The 16,244-nt window shown below is 23.2% G+C and overlaps 4 protein-coding genes across 4 annotated transcripts; 2 read left to right on the forward strand and 2 right to left on the reverse strand. All coding sequences in view use genetic code 6, as the record gives it.

Moving 5' to 3' along the window:
- Positions 1–451: 451 nt before the first annotated feature.
- TTHERM_00138020 (transmembrane protein, putative) lies at positions 452–5,973 on the forward strand (the record flags this gene model as incomplete). Its single annotated transcript, XM_001019784.2, has 15 exons — positions 452–849; positions 917–1,013; positions 1,081–1,228; positions 1,307–1,407; positions 1,543–1,656; positions 1,711–1,870; positions 1,923–3,230; positions 3,292–3,488; positions 3,553–4,078; positions 4,149–4,756; positions 4,817–5,083; positions 5,148–5,241; positions 5,297–5,423; positions 5,476–5,722; positions 5,782–5,973. The coding sequence occupies 15 exons, from the start codon at positions 452–454 to the stop codon at positions 5,971–5,973; spliced, it is 4,584 nt and encodes a 1,527-aa protein (XP_001019784.2).
- Positions 5,974–7,047: 1,074 nt separating this feature from the next.
- TTHERM_00138010 (MORN motif protein) lies at positions 7,048–8,908 on the reverse strand (the record flags this gene model as incomplete). The annotated part of the gene is made up of 11 exons (XM_001019783.2): positions 7,048–7,310; positions 7,366–7,485; positions 7,539–7,575; positions 7,631–7,754; positions 7,810–7,857; positions 7,908–7,974; positions 8,033–8,124; positions 8,175–8,271; positions 8,341–8,572; positions 8,628–8,786; positions 8,840–8,908. 11 exons carry the CDS (start codon positions 8,906–8,908, stop codon positions 7,048–7,050), a joined length of 1,308 nt encoding a protein of 435 aa, XP_001019783.2.
- Positions 8,909–9,440: 532 nt separating this feature from the next.
- On the forward strand, positions 9,441–11,543 carry TTHERM_00138000 (DHHC zinc finger protein; the record flags this gene model as incomplete). The annotated part of the gene is made up of 7 exons (XM_001019782.2): positions 9,441–9,623; positions 9,698–9,813; positions 9,899–10,436; positions 10,506–10,939; positions 11,002–11,239; positions 11,288–11,385; positions 11,450–11,543. 7 exons carry the CDS (start codon positions 9,441–9,443, stop codon positions 11,541–11,543), a joined length of 1,701 nt encoding a protein of 566 aa, XP_001019782.2.
- Positions 11,544–12,801: 1,258 nt separating this feature from the next.
- On the reverse strand, positions 12,802–15,546 carry TTHERM_00137990 (oxidoreductase, putative; the record flags this gene model as incomplete). Its single annotated transcript, XM_001019781.3, has 8 exons — positions 12,802–12,874; positions 12,933–13,066; positions 13,128–13,558; positions 13,622–13,744; positions 13,807–13,950; positions 14,009–14,238; positions 14,494–14,646; positions 15,392–15,546. The coding sequence occupies 8 exons, from the start codon at positions 15,544–15,546 to the stop codon at positions 12,802–12,804; spliced, it is 1,443 nt and encodes a 480-aa protein (XP_001019781.3).
- Between the last annotated feature and the right edge of the window lie 698 nt (positions 15,547–16,244).

Consider the following 16,244-nt stretch of genomic DNA (forward strand, 5'->3'; position numbering starts at 1 on the left):
AATTTAATTATTGAATTTTTTAATGATTTTACATTATTTTTAATTAATTTATGAAATTTAAAGTATGAGTGAAAATTAAATTTATAACAAAAAAATTAATTTATTAATTAATTATAATAAGTTATTGTTGAATAAAAAATAGTTTGTTTGGCTATAATTTGTAAAAATTACTTTATTAGTAAGTATTTTTCTTTAAAATAAAATTAGATTTGAAAGTTTTTTTATTTTAAATAGTTATTAACTCATTTCTTTAAACAGGCCTTTAGCTTTAATTATTTTATACAGTCAAGCAAAATATTCCAATTAAAAAGTAATATTATTAAACATAATAATTTGAAAAAAAAAGACTTAGATTTTTAATAAATGATAATTTAAAAAACAGTTTTGGGAAATGATTTCATAAATTGAAAAACTGAAAACTAAATAAATAACATGATTTGATTGAAAAATGATGAAAATATCTTTTAAATCTATCTTAAATATTAATTCATTTTTATTTTTGATTGATTAACATTTTCTAATAGGAAATCAGTTATTATTTATTAGATAATTAGTACGTTTATTTTATATTCTTAAATTCTTTATTCATGTTTGGTTGAATGCTAATCAAAAAGAAATCTAAATTCAAAAATAATAAATAATTGAAAATTTTATATTAATAATAAAAATCATTATTATTTTATTTAAGTTATTAGTTTGGTAAGCAACTCAATTAATAAATCGATATTTTAAATAGCCAAGCAAATATATTTCAATGTCAGTTGACGACTAGTTTAAGCAGTTATTATAAAGCGAAAATGATTATGAAGATCAAATTGGCTTATTTGTCTCTCATTTTTCTTCTGATGAGTATTTTTGCATCTTTTTTAACATAAAATTTTTATATCAATAAACATATTAAATATAAAAATTAAAGGGCTAGTGCATAAAAATTAGCGAGTAGAATTTTTAAGACAATTAATTCGTTATTTACTCGTAAGAAAATTCCAATAAGATACTATTTATCAGCAAGAGTAATTATTTAGCACTGCACTTATAAAAAATGTTAAGCCTTTGTTATAATTTATTTTATTATTAAAGCTTGTAAAAGATCTGATGATTTTAGATTAAAACAGATTTGAAAATTTATGTGCAATTGAAATTATCCCATCTTATAATATCATCCTTTAGAAACTTGCTAATAGCAATATAGACTCAAAATTATCAGAATACTTTGGAGATTCAATATGTAAAATTTATGAATAAAGATTGAGAGAACTAGCTTTTTAAATTATTAAATTAAATTATAATAATGAAATTAATATAGAAAACGACAGAGACAGAGTAGCTGCAAGAAAGTTTTTTTAAATACTTCTTGAAAGCGTTTCAGTTTGGGGGAGATAAATTTAATCAAATCAAGTTTTTAGAGTAAAGAATTTATCATCTTTAAATTTATATAAAATTTAGAAATGAATTTATTTAATTTTCTACTTAAAAATAGATATCTACAAATAACATTAATTTTATTATAGATTTCTTTAATTATAATTTTTATAAAAAAAGGACAATTATTAACAGTTAAAGTAGAAAAATGTTCCCTTCCCCACAAGATTTGAATTTTATGACAACGAATAATTTGAAGACTACTACGATAATTAGAATATAGCTGGATAATATGTATTATTATAAAATCATATAATGAGAATTAATTTTTTTAAATAAAAAAAATAGCATGGAGAATAAATTAGATCTGAAGAGTAAAAAAATTAAGGCAACAATGGAAAAAGTAATAACTAATTAAATGAGAATTTAGCGAAGTACCAAAGCTTTCAAAAAAAACTTTAAAGCTGTGTAGATTAAAATAGATAAAACGAAAATTAACTTAAGAATGGTAAATTATTTATTTTGTAAGAATAAAGATAGTTATAAAATATTAAAATAAGAATTGACAATACTTGAAAAGTAGATTAAAGAAAATATTGAGAGTCTTGAACAAGATTTGCAGGTTTGCATTACAAATCAAAACTAAGACCTCTAACTTGAATAGATGATGGAAAAAGTTTTTGAGTATCAAAGCTATTTCATTGAATTAGAATAAGATATTGAAAAATATAAAAATGGTTTATTTGATCCTTAAAGATTTTTTTCTAAATATGGAAGTAAAAATTATTAAAATGAGAGTAGAACAAATCCTGGTTCAAATAAATAATTTGATAATACCCCTACACCATAGGATAATATGATTAGAAATTCTTAACTTCCTTAACAAAAACCACCTATTTAACAAAATTTATATAACTTAAATGAAGATGAAGAAGATAATGATGACAACTTTTAGCAGCAATTCTAACAAAATAAAAATCAAACTTAGTTATCATAAAAGAATATAGAGCAGCAAAACCAAAAATCTTAGATTGAGCAATAAAAGCTATTAGAACAATAGTAGCTAAAGGAATAACAACAAAGAGAACAATAAATTAAAGATCAATAAATCAAGGAGTAGCAATTAAGAGAAAAATAATAAAAAGAATAATTATTAAAAGAGCAGCAATAAAAAGAACAGCAACTAAGAGAACAATAATAAAAAGAATAAAAGTTAAGGGAGTAGTAATAGTAGGAATAATTGTTAAGAGAATAGTAATAAAATGAATAATAAATGATAGAGTAATAAATGAGAGAATACGAAATAGCTTAATAACTTATGAAAGACTAATAACAGAAAAGCCAACATTAAGCATTGTCATAAATCTAAAATAAGTAACCATAATAATAATAAGAAAAATCCATGAAATTATCAGATTTAAATAAAATTAAAGAATAATAAAAATAAAAATAAAATTTTGAATCTGATTAACTCGAAAATGAGAATAATTTTATGTAAAATTAAGACAAACCTAAAAACTCCAAAAATTATTTTTAGGAAGAGGAGTTTTATGATCCTAACCGTGCAGTTGCATAACAGCAGGAATTTAAGAATAATAACAATAATAATAAAGCAGATAATTTTAATAGCTAAAGTGAGGTTGAATAACAGAATTAGCAAATGAAGTTAGATTAGAAATTTAATGACTAAAGCAGGATAGGATATTAAAGTGAGTATTAAGAAAAAAGTTTTAAGAGTTTTACTAACGAATCTTACAGAAATAAGCACTATCAGTCAATGATTGTTAAGTCAAATTCTTAATCTAAATTCACAAAAACAATCAACGAAAATCTTGAAAAGTACATTCAACCATATGCTTCTTCAAAAAGTAAACAAAAAATTTAATTTTACAAATAATGTTTTGATTAATTAACTAAAATTACAAAAAGTTGGCTTCAATCAGTCTATTTCGAATATGGACAGAACGGAGTAAACTAAATCATAAGGTCCAGAAAAAAAGAAACCAGTTTTTAGCTAAAATGAAAAGTTAAAAGAAGTAAAACAAGAAAATGTTAACCTTCAATCGAAAATAGTTGAACTTTAAAGCAATGTTAAAATGCTATCATAGGCAGATAAGAACTAATATGTAACTTACTTAATTATTCAAAATGATATTTTAATCTGATTTTTGTTTTTATAATTTTATCTAGCTAGTCGAATTAAAATAATAAAACGATGAGAATACAAGAAGGATTTAGGAGTAAAACGAAATAATAAAATAATTACAAGAGTCACTTGCTTCGATTCAAGATGAAAATAATAAACTGAAATCATAGGGCTCCTCACTTTCTAATAATTTGGAAAATGAATAACTTAAAAGTTAAATAAGCAAATTATAGCATGACTACTAAGAGTTACTTTATCACCAAAGAAACACTCAAAGATCAGAAAATTAGATGTCGTTCCCAGATGGAAATATTGAATCACATCCCTAATACTAAGCCTTGATAAAATAGAATGAGGATTTGAAATCTCGTTTGAGTTAACAGGGAGGATCTTCAAATCATGGTTCTTTAATTCACAATTAAGCGTCCATGCCACCTTCATCTAATTTTCCTATATAGTCACCAAATTCTTAGGCTAGGGGAAGAATAGATAATTATTAAAGCGTTCCTGCAGGAGGATAACCATCTAAGAGATATTAATCTCCAAAGATTTTCTAAGAGTTTAGGCCAAGTAATTTTTATTTAACTTTAAAAACAGTTAAAGATGACTTAAAAATTATATACATTTTATTTATATTTAGGAGGAGTAGACGAATAAGTACTTCGTTAATCAGTAGATAGCTTAAATATTTAAGGGTATCAATCTAGTTTGATGGGATTAAGACAATAAAATCCTTAAATTTAACAAAATGCACCATAAAATACTTTTAACAATAATGGATTGTAATTAGACTAATAAAATTAATAACGTTTTAAATAAAATAGCGGTTCCCTTTATAATTCTTAAGTAAATCAGTCAGGAAATAACCACTTTAAATAGCATTAACCTATTTTTTCATAATAATTACCCCCAAATATTATTAGAAGAACATTTGAATCTCCTTAATAATAAAGCTATAAAGGAGGCATGGATAATATTGTCTCTTAATTTAATGGAAGCGATTAATAAGTACAAAAATTAAATATTAAGAGAGAATTTAACACACCACCATCCTAATAGGGGTAGAGGATCCCAAGTAGTGGTAATGGGTAGAACAACCATACATCTCCAAAAAGGATATTTGATGGAATAGGTGATATGAAAGATGTTTCTTAAATACCTTCGATTATATTTAATGATAAAAGAGAAGAAATTGAAAGTATACAGAAAAATAATTAGTCTACTCAATCTTATAATGAATCTGTTAAGGTAAATTAATTCTATCTAAATTAAATTGATTCGAAATAAATAAATAATACTATAATCAAGGAAATACTGAATCCTCTTTCAACTAAGAATAACCTCCCATAAGATTAGCAATTAGTTAGTAAAAATACCAACAAAAGTAAACCTTTGAATTTCTCAGAAGTTAAAGAAGGGGAAGAAGTTAAATTTGATAAGAATCTGTTTAGTTTAATCTTACAATATGTGGCTAAGTTAAATAGATTCAAAGCTTCATGTCTAAAAACTAAATACCCTATTTATGAAGATTCACAAGTTTAAATAGGTGTTGTTACAAATCATCAGCAGCAGAATGTAAAAAAGATTAACAAAATTTTAAGACTTATTTTAAATCATATTTTTATTAATATAAAAAAAGGGAGGAAATTATTTTAGAGTTTAGTTGTACTATTCAAATAAAGGATCAAGATCTTTAAAAAACTTAAAAGTAACAGTTTTAGATGAATAAAAAAGTAAGTTATTTTCAATACATAAAATGCATTTTTAAGGATTTTAAATTATTAAAAGATTATTAAGTCCATGTAAGTCCTGAAATAATTGCTGAAATTGAACCAAAACAATAAAAAAAATAAGAATTATTAATAGCCTATTCATATATGCCATTTAATCCTTGCTTTATTAGTATCAATTATAGGTAAATTTAAGATTGATATTAAATAGTTTTTAATAATTCGTTTTAATAAAAGCGGTGTTTCTCCTTTGTATCTAGGATTACCAAATACAGTTAACAAAATGTTCTAATATAAGGATATCAACAAAGATCTTTTCAAAAGACAATTTAAAGAAAGAAAATATATTAAATACATTTACATTCCTGAATGCAATCCTAAATTTGCTAAAACTCATCAAGATTTTAAAATGTACTTAGAAAAATTAGTAGATTTAAATCCTGAGAGTGAATTTGATCACATTCAAGGAACATCTAAATTTAAGGTATCTAATTTTAATTCCAAATTTATTTCTAAATTTTTAAATTCATATTTAAACAAAAGATGGGTCTCCAATTTTCACTTGATCAATACTCAAACGAAAGAAATCCTTAAGATTATTTAATGAAAATAGTGTGTAATCCAGATTAAAGTGCTCATATATTTATTGCATTCAGCGACTATAATTAAAATGATAAAGTTGAATTCATTCTTAATACTTTCTGTTTCTTGTTTTCTTCAAATAAAGGCGATTGATTGATGATTGGTTAATTAAATCATAATATCCTAAAAATAATTGATAATTTTTGAAGGATTTATAAAATTGTCATTGTTTATTAAAATAAAAATATTTATTTTATCTTTTTGTAAATATTTTAAATTTTTGTAAAACCTTCAATTAATTTATTATTAGTATTTCATTTGGTCTTTGAAAAATTTGTTAATTAATTTATTAACTATCTAAAATAATAGAAAATAATATATATTTCAAAAAAAATAAATTATAGTCATATTTCATTAATATTAGCTTCTCCTGCTGCTAAAAATACTTGCTATCAAAGTGCTATTCTAATTTTAGTTTTTTTATTTACTTACCCTTAATTAGTTTTATTCTATTAAACAGTCTCTAAACATTGCTTTGGTTTATTCTTTTTTTCTATTATATAACATGATAATTAAATAAGCTGCATATTGAATTAGTTATATAGCAAAATTTATTTAAGTGTAAATTGATTTAAACAATTTATTTAAATATTACTTATCAGATAAATACTTAAATTTGTGAGTGAAATTATGTATGATTAAATTTTTTATCTAATAATTGAAATAAATTTAAAAAGTTTCGAAAGTATTTGAAAAATAATTCAAATGATGATTGATACTAAGGATTTTGTTAATATACCTTATTTCTTCAAATTTAGGAGAAAAAATGAACTCTTATTTTTTTAAAATTTTGTCTCACACCTATTTTGCCATTTTCGAGTATCTTAATTTCAAGAATTATCTTAAATTAGAAAAATTGCAGTATAGTAATATTTATTTAATTAAATTAATTATAAATGAAACAAGGAATAATTTAAACCAATATTAAATTAATTTTTTAAACAATAAGAAAGAAAATAATTTAAAGGTGTAGAATTAAATTAGAAAATTTAGGAATTTATTTTGAAAGAATAATTAATACAGTGAGTGATACGAATGATTTGATTAGTATATAGTAATATTATTTATATATAATTAGATTATTATAGAAAGAAGGAATAATTTATTAAACCATTTTATATACAGATTGAATAAAATTAAATATTTCTATTAATTTTGTTTTAATACTCAAAAAATTTGTTAGTTAATTGGTAATTGGTGAAGTGAATTTTAAGGATTAAAATCATTTATATGCTCTTAATTATTTTAACTATTTTTGCTATTGTAATTTAGAGGATATTTTGATAGCAAATATACTTCTTCATCAGTTAACCATCTTAATCTTTTACCATTTTCATAAAGGCACCACCTCTCTTCACCTGTTGTATAAATATATTTCCCCTTTCCGTGTTATTTTCCATACATCCATTCTCCTTCATATGTTTTTCCATCTTAAAGAAATAAATTTATGAGCTCTTTATACTAATAATAAATCAAACTAATTACCTGCCCATCTATAAATACCAAACCCATGTTTTTTATCCTCATAATACTCTCCTTCGTAAAATCTCCCATCTTTCCAGCTATACTTTCCTTTTCCGTGCATATTATTACTTTGCCAATATCCTATTTTATTAAAATATTTAATTTTCAAAAGATATTACTAATAACAACTCTACCTTCATATCTTCTCCCATCTGGCCACTTGTAAACACCCTTTTCAAAAAAAAAAACATCTTTCTTTAATGAATAAATGAGTTAATATATTTACATAACCATCTAAGAAATTTTCTCTCCAAAATCCATCATAAGAACTACCATCAGCCCAAATGTAAGTTCCTTGACCATGTTTCTTTCCATCCTTATAATAACCCTAATACTTGCTACCATCAGACCTTAAATTTAAATAATAGTGATAAAATGATATCTGAATTGTCAAAATTTAATTACCATTCTTCAACTCCATGTCCATTTTACATATCGTCTTTCCAATAGCCACTTATTTGTAAAATTATTTACATAAAATGACAGTATTAAAAATAGCTTACCAGTATTTTGATCCATTAATTCTTGTGAATACTCCATATCCATTAGCTTTATCATCTACCCAAGTTCCTATTTATAATAAATTATAATGTAAAGATTTATTTGATATAAATATAGATTTATTTACCTTCAAATATATCACCATCAGCATGAATAAATTTACCTTCTCCATTTGCTTTTCCATTTTTCCATGATCCATTATATTCAGCTCCATCAGGCCTTATTTATATATGAACTATTACAATCTTATTGAATTAGAAAAAAAATACCATTTTTATATTCCTTATCCTTCTTTTTTATTTCCTACCCATTCTCCAGTGTAAATAGCTCCGTTATTTAACTGAACAGGTGGTCTTTTTTCTTTTACTTATGTTAATAAAATTAAAATTAAATATTAAGAATCAAAGAATTTAAAAGTTTTTCATTCAATAATACCTAATTTTCTGGACTATCCATTGCTCTATGAAAAAGTTTGGTTTGTAAATTAAATGTTATTCGAGAGATTATTGAAAGTATTATTGAAACCCGTATTAAGATTTTGCTAACTCATGCTAAGATTATTTAAATTTTTCATACTCTATTTAATCGGACTAATTTAAGTATTCTAAACAGTATTTTATTGAACTAATGTATCTTAAAGAATGCTATTATGTTGGATATTATTATGCTGTTTGTTAAAAAATACTATTATAAACCAATCATAATTAATAATATTTATTTACATTTTCAAAATATCCATACTCTTAATTCTATAAGTCTATGGGATGTAAATTGTTTTATATTTTAATGTTATTATTTTAATCGTAGAACTAGAGATCTATACTATCCTTTGAATCTCTTAATGATAATTGTTAAGCTTTTCCCATAATATCATCTTAATTCTAAATCATCAAAAATAAATTACATTTTACACAAAATCTATAATATATTTTACAAGTTAATATTCTATTTGTCTTTCTCTTGATTAAGTACAATTGCATTAAGATGAGCACTCGTTACCCATTTTTTTTCTTGATAAAATATTTCAAATGATTGATTTTACTATGAACAATTTTATTTATGTACCTATTTATTTTTGAAGATTGTTTTAATGAGAACAAATTTTAATCAAATTTTTCTACATAATCAAAAATTAAATTACAAATATTTAACTGATACATTCAAGCTAAGACAAAGAAAGCATAAAAGTTTATTTTACATTTCAATCTAATAAATTCAAATTGAAAAAATATTTTGTTTAATCAATTTAACCAAGAATTTAAGCAAAAAATTCTATTTTAAATGAAAATAATAATTTAAAAAATTTTTCTAAATTATTAAAATATTTTACATAAATTAAATTATGAAAATAACTAGCTCATTTTTTTTAATGATGAATTCAAAAAGATGTTTGTATGTTAAGAGAAGCTTACTTAAATATCAATCAATCAAATTGTGTCCTTATTTTTTAATTTATTAATTAACTTTTAATTTGAACATTAATTATTAAATCAGCTAAAATTCCTTTAATTAATTTGCTTAAAAATTTTATACAAATGTAAGAGACTAATCAACAAAATACTATTATAGAGATAAAAAAATAAATAAATACGAAAAAGGTAAGAAAGCATGGTTTCCAACCTCCTTTCAGCAAACATTAAATTGCTACTGTTACCTTTTTCATATTTCAGAGTGTCTTTAATTTGAAGTTTATATTTTTCTCTTAGTAATTTATACAAGTATTAACTAATTATTAATAAATAAATAAATAAAATGCGAATATTAAACTCAAATTATATTTAAATACTTTAAGGTATAAGTAATTTGGCTAGCAGTAATAATTTTAAATCACTTTGCTTGGGGGTTATATGGATATAAAGTAACAATAAACAATCCTACAGACCCATCAGTTCTTAAAGGAAATATGCAGTAAATTTACTTTTAATTATTTTAAAAATGATTAATTAGTAGAAATAAATAACATGGTTTTATTTACATTTTAAATTTTAAAAAGCAAAGGAAAAGGTATGATCTGGTGTGTGGTTTGCTAGGGCTATGCTTAAGAAAAATCCAAGCACTGTAGTTAATGCAATAGATGTACTGAGGTATTTGATCACCATTGTGTATGGATAAATAATTGTATAGGTAGAAGAAACTATAATTATTTTATAAATTTCACAGTTTCTTACTTTCTAATGGAAATTTAATGGACAACTTTGAATGTGACATATATGTTAACTCAAAATGCAGGTTGGTCTGTATAAAATTTTGTATTTATAGCAGATATAATAAATCTTTTATTATCAGTAGTGATTGCTATATTTACTGGAAATCAATTGATTTTTCATATATGGTTAACTAAGTATAAGAAAATAACAACATTTGAGTACCTTTAATAAAAGTAGAATAAACAAAATTAGAAATCTTCAGTCTATGAAGAAGAGAAAAAGAAGATAAATGATACATAAAATAAACAAGAAACTTCTAACATTAGTAATCAAGATCAAAAAACAGTTCAATCAATACAAACATAGAATTATGAAACCAAAGGGGTAATTTTAAAAATATATGTTTTCAATCTTAGATTAATAAAAGTAAATTAAATTTTAAAATAAAAATAGTTAACATATAATACCTCAGAAAACCAATCAGAAATTAAAAAGGTTTCAGCATCAAAAAAATTTATTAAACTAAAAAGTATTGAAGAATAAACAAAAAGTACTTGGGAAACCAAATTTAAGGAGATAAACTAGTTAAAAAATGCTAATATGATCAATTAAAAATTAAATTAAAAAGATTAAATGCAAAAAAGTTTATAATAATTTGATATTTCTAAAGTTGAAAATTCTAAAATTGATGAAAATCCAAAAAAAATAAATTCTGATTAAAACGAAGGCCCTAACTTAAGTACATATGGTTTAGATTAATCATAAATATAGTTGTAATAAAATAAATCATCAAATAAAAAGTAACTGCCCTCCTTTGGAAATCTGGAAAACTTTTAGAAATCATAAGAAAATATTGATTAGTAGTTATAGGATGGGCTCCATTCCAAGTAATCTATTTACACAATTGAATAATTTATGTTTAAATTTTTTAATTAAAAATATAAAAAAGAGTAAGAATATTTTAAGTTTAAGAAGAAAAAGAGCTTGATAATATTTCTACATCTGTTGTATAATCTTAAATAGATGAAAAAAATGAAGATTAATTCTAATCTTCATGGTTTTAAAACTCTAACAGTTTAACAGCATCAAGCATATAAAATTACTACCTATAAAAAATTTTAGAAAAAAATAATCTTTAGCTTCTTCCAAATAAAAAGTAAAACAGGTTACTAAAAAATTAAAAACAAGTAAATTAATTTATAACTTACATTCTAAGCATTCAATTTTTAATAAAGCTACTAACCTCCTCAGAGTAGACATAATCTTCAAAGATAATTTCAGAAAAAAGGATAACATTCGGAGTTTTTAAATAAGGAGAACAACATTTTGATGAGTAAAAAAAATGATTTTTTATTATAGATTTTTCCTATTTTCTTAATAATTTTAAAATATAAAAGAGAGTAAGAAAATAATGTAAATTATCTAAATGAAGGAGGATAAAATGAACTCAGCTTTAATCTCAATGAAAATAATAATGAGTTAAATTTATGAGTAGATTTTTGAAAAATATTTCTTAGTTGTTAATTTAATAATAAAATTAATTAATTATAAATAAAACTAAAATTTCTCTTATTTTTCTTGCTGTTACATAAACACTTCAATCAACTTTTATAATTTAAAGTATTTTTCATTAATCATCTTTTTAGTTAATAATTCAAAAATAAAAAATTGTTCTATTCTTTTAATAATTAATTATAAAAATATTTTAAATTAATATTGAAATAGTTTATTTGGGTTATTTTCTTTTAAAATGAACAACAGCTAAATTAAATTTGATCTATTAAGTAAAAAAAGAATAATTATTTTCTAGATGAAAGCTATTTTGTTAATTATCTAAATAAGATATTGAACATTTTATTAAATTTAAGGATTTTATTGACTAAACTCATATAATTTGATTACTATCCTAATATATTTAAGCTGTTTGCTGATTAAGGAAGTATTTATCAGTCTACTAAATATAAATAAATTTATTTAATTTTTAAATCATCCTTAAGTTTCTATAATTTTTAAAATTTACTCCTCTAATGATATTTTGAATTCTAAAATTCATTCGTTCTTTTTTTCTTTCTTTAATTAATTATTAAATTTTATTAAAAAAATATTATTTTTAAGTGAATATATTTTATCAATTACTAAAATATTAACTTTGATTGTTTGTATTCTTATTTAAATTATCGCTAATCAATTTTAAAAAATTATAATTTAAATAAAATTAATGAGCTATTGAATAAATATAAAAAATAAGTTATCAACATTAAAATAAAAAGGAAAATATCATTTTAGATAAACGTTTTTAAATTAGTATTTGATAATTAATTTGAAAATTAAAAGCAAGAATACATATTTAAATTTATTTAGAATACTAACTTATAGGCTTACTTACTTACTTATTTACTTATTTATTTATTTGCTTTGCAATAACATTATTATTTTAGAAATTTTTAACAAATTCCTATTTTGAGTTAAAATATTTGAAAAATAATAATAGATAGACAGATAGATAGTTAGATAGTTATTGTGTGTGAGGGTGATTTAGTCAGCTAGTCTTACCATAATTTTTTAGTTAATTAGAATGAACATAAATAAGATTTAAATTTTAATTTTATAAGAAGAAATTTTTCATAAGTATACTCAAGTAATATTCACAAATAAATAGAAACTCGCATTCTTTATTCTACTATTCGGAGTATGCTCTAAATAGATTTTTAAGTTATTTAAATTTTTAATAAATTTTTTATTTAAACGTTCAATGAGCAGCTTTATTTTCGGTCTTAGTAGGGAAGTACTTTGAAATACCGGAGCTTTATTATGATTCGGGACTAATTTATAAAATTAATTTTAATGCTGTTTATATAATAGTCAATTAATCAATATTACCTTCCAGGAAGTTCGGGGAAACTCTTTAAAACTTTGTGGTAGGGAGGACCTAATCTAGCACCATTGTAGAAATCTTAGAATTTCTTGGCCATACCCTTAGCCCAAGAACGATATCTCATCCAAGCAAGAATACCCTGTAAGTTTGAATTAACATTCATATGATGAAATATATAAAAAATAAAATTTATAAATTACTCCGTTGTTGTGCTTGAGATGTTACCAGTTACCAACACCACCGTAAGAGTGAGCAACGTAAGTAAGGGTTTGGTGACCAGTGAAAAGAGGAACCTTAGAGAAACCATCATAATGGGCATTCAAGGTTTAACCTTAAAGGTTTCTCTTGACGTTGTTTCTGACAACAGCGATTTAGTACCAGCCAGCCCAGAAAGTCTTGGTGGTAGGTAAATCAGCAGCATCACCTAAACCGAAGATATTTTTATATTTTTTGTGTTACAAGGTCTAGTGATCAACGTTTAACAAACCGTTACCGTTGGTCAAACCAGCCTTATCTAAGAATTCTTGTCTCTTGGAGGGGACGATAGAATATAAATTATTGTAATCTCTAACAGATTTTTCACCAGTCTTGGTGTTAATGAAGGTAGCCTTTTAGCCATCTTGGTGAACTTCTGTTAAATAATTTAAAATAATATTTAATATTTGATTTTTACTTATTTAAATTAATTCAATACCGAGAAGCTTAGTGTTGTATTCAACTCTGATACCTCTCTTTTCAAGTCTTTCCTTAATGAAAGCATCAGCAGAGTCACAATAGTGAACAAACTTTTCGTTAGCATTAACAATAGTGAAAGTGTCTTTTTTTTAAATGGTTAATTTTATTATGTATATATAATTCATTCTTTCAATTAATTATTACGCTTAGGAGAGAGAGCACCATGGTGTTGAGCCCATTTCCATACTTCGTCAGAAACGAAGAAGTTGAAGCATTCAACTTCACCAGCATAGGGGTATTCAGGAATGCAGAAGTAACCATCACCACTCTTGAAGTTAGAAATATACTCTAAATAAGACAATTAAAATTTTTATAAAACTAAATATTAAAACAATAATTAAGGTACTAGAATATTTGTGTTAAGCAGATCTCCATGTTTCGGGATCTCTGTTAGCGTAAACGGGATGTTCAGGGTGTTCAAGAGCTTCATAAAAACCTTTAATTTATGAGAAATCGTGCTTAAGACCAGTGGCAAGAACTAATTAGTTGTATCCGATTCTTCTACCACTGCTCAAAACGACAGCGTTTTATTCAGGTAAAATTTCCTTAACTGCTAACATTTCACTAGGAGTGAATCTTTTTTTTTTAAAATATGAGATTTTAAATAAATTTTGATATGCTTTTACTAATCAAATAATTTATCTTTTTTTATATCTAAACATTTTTGCTATTGATTTTATTTTATTTTTTGTAAATATTAAATCTAAATTTCAGCTTATATGTAAAAGTGACCACTTTAACAATATTTATACTTTATTAAGGATGCTATAATGCTTATGTGCTTGGCTTATAATATATATTCTGTATAAAAATGAGAAAAAAAAAGCTTACTGATTGATAGATTTTTTGGAGAAATGTATGTATTCACTCTTTCTGACTCTTTATTATTCATAAGGAATACGAACAGAGTAGATTTGATTTATAGGTTGATCGAAAGAGACGAAACATTTGTATTTACCGTGAGTGTCCTTGTCGAAGTGATTACTATTAGATTAATAAGTAATGAATGAATAAATGAAAATATAAAAAATAACAAGAAAAAAGAGATCTAAAACATTGTCATAGAGCTTTAACTCATCAACCCGCTAACTTAATAAATGCAAATTCATAATTTATTCTACATGCATCATATCAATTTATTGTTTATTATTTATTGTTGATTTTATTTCACCCTAAAATTAATTTTTTTATTTTTGATTTTCGAAAGTTTTTAGTTATTCTTTTGAAGAAATTCTCTTTGCTTTCTCTAAAGTAGCGTATCTTATCAAAAAATAAGATATACATAAGGTTTGATTATATAAATCACTTTCATTTTTCATCATAATTTAACTCTTAAAATTATTTTAACCGATTGCTCGCATATTTTTAAATAATCAGCCTTCACCTAGTTTAGTTTTTAGTTTGTTTTTTATTTTGTTTATTGAATTTTACAAATTGATTTTGTAAATAAATGAATGCATTTTATAAATACTTAATTTGTGAAATAAGAAGATTGATTTCATTCCCTTTTTTAATTTATTCACTGCATTGTTAACATCCTAAACTTGATATGTACTTTAAAGTGACTCACTAAACTTACTTTTATTGTATTGTTATCCCTTATTTGAGTATAGGGTTTATTTATCTTAATGCTTGTAAGAATTTATGCATTTGCATTTTAATAGAGGATCAATGATTTAATGTTGACTACTATGTTGCTATACTATTTCTTTATTAATTAATTAATTACCTGCAGATACCACCAAGATTAGCTCCTACAAAAAGGACATCATAATTATCCAAGTCACCTGAGGTTTTCTTTCTTTTATTACCACCACCAAGATTGTAAGAAATCTTGCTTTGGAGGGCTGAGACGGTACGAATGTTTCTTAAACAGTGAATCATTCTTTTACAAATATTTTTTCTTTTTTTCTTAATTTATTTTCTTTCTTTAATTTAGGGTTTATTTTTCCTTTTGTTTTTATTTTTTCCCTTCTCTTTCCTTATTAATTTATTTCCCTTTCTTCCTCTTCATTCTATTAGAAGGAGATTTTCAGTCATTGCATTTATTTTGCTTTCAAAAGATAATGAATGCAAACAAAAAAACAAGCAAAAACTCATGGCCTTATTCTTTTTATTGTGCTACCATTACTTTTTTATTTTTATTCAAACAAAACAAAATATCTCCCCTACAAAAAACCCATCTTATCTTCCATATTATTTTTATTTTATTTTATTTTTGTTAGATTTTCATTATTTATATGTAGTGTCTGCATGTGCTTCTATCTTCAATTTGTCTTCCTTACTTTATTAATTAATATATAAGCGAGCATATTTTATCATCATAATAATTAGCTAAATAAGCTATGATTAAATCTTCATTCATTTTCAGTGTTATTTCTTTTGAAATTTTTTGAATATTCCTTTGTAAATATTGAATAACGAAACAGAATGAATATTCAATCGAATGTGCACTCACACTCTATCATTATTCATTAAATAATTAATTTATTAATTAAAAAAATAAATATCTTTCTTTATTTAATTGTTGTAATCAAATCGAATATTCACTCAAAGATACATATTTTCATTCAACCAAATAC

This window comes from Tetrahymena thermophila (genome assembly GCF_000189635.1).
Source record: "Tetrahymena thermophila SB210 genomic scaffold scf_8254582, whole genome shotgun sequence".
NCBI classification, from domain to species: Eukaryota; Ciliophora; class Oligohymenophorea; order Hymenostomatida; family Tetrahymenidae; genus Tetrahymena; species Tetrahymena thermophila.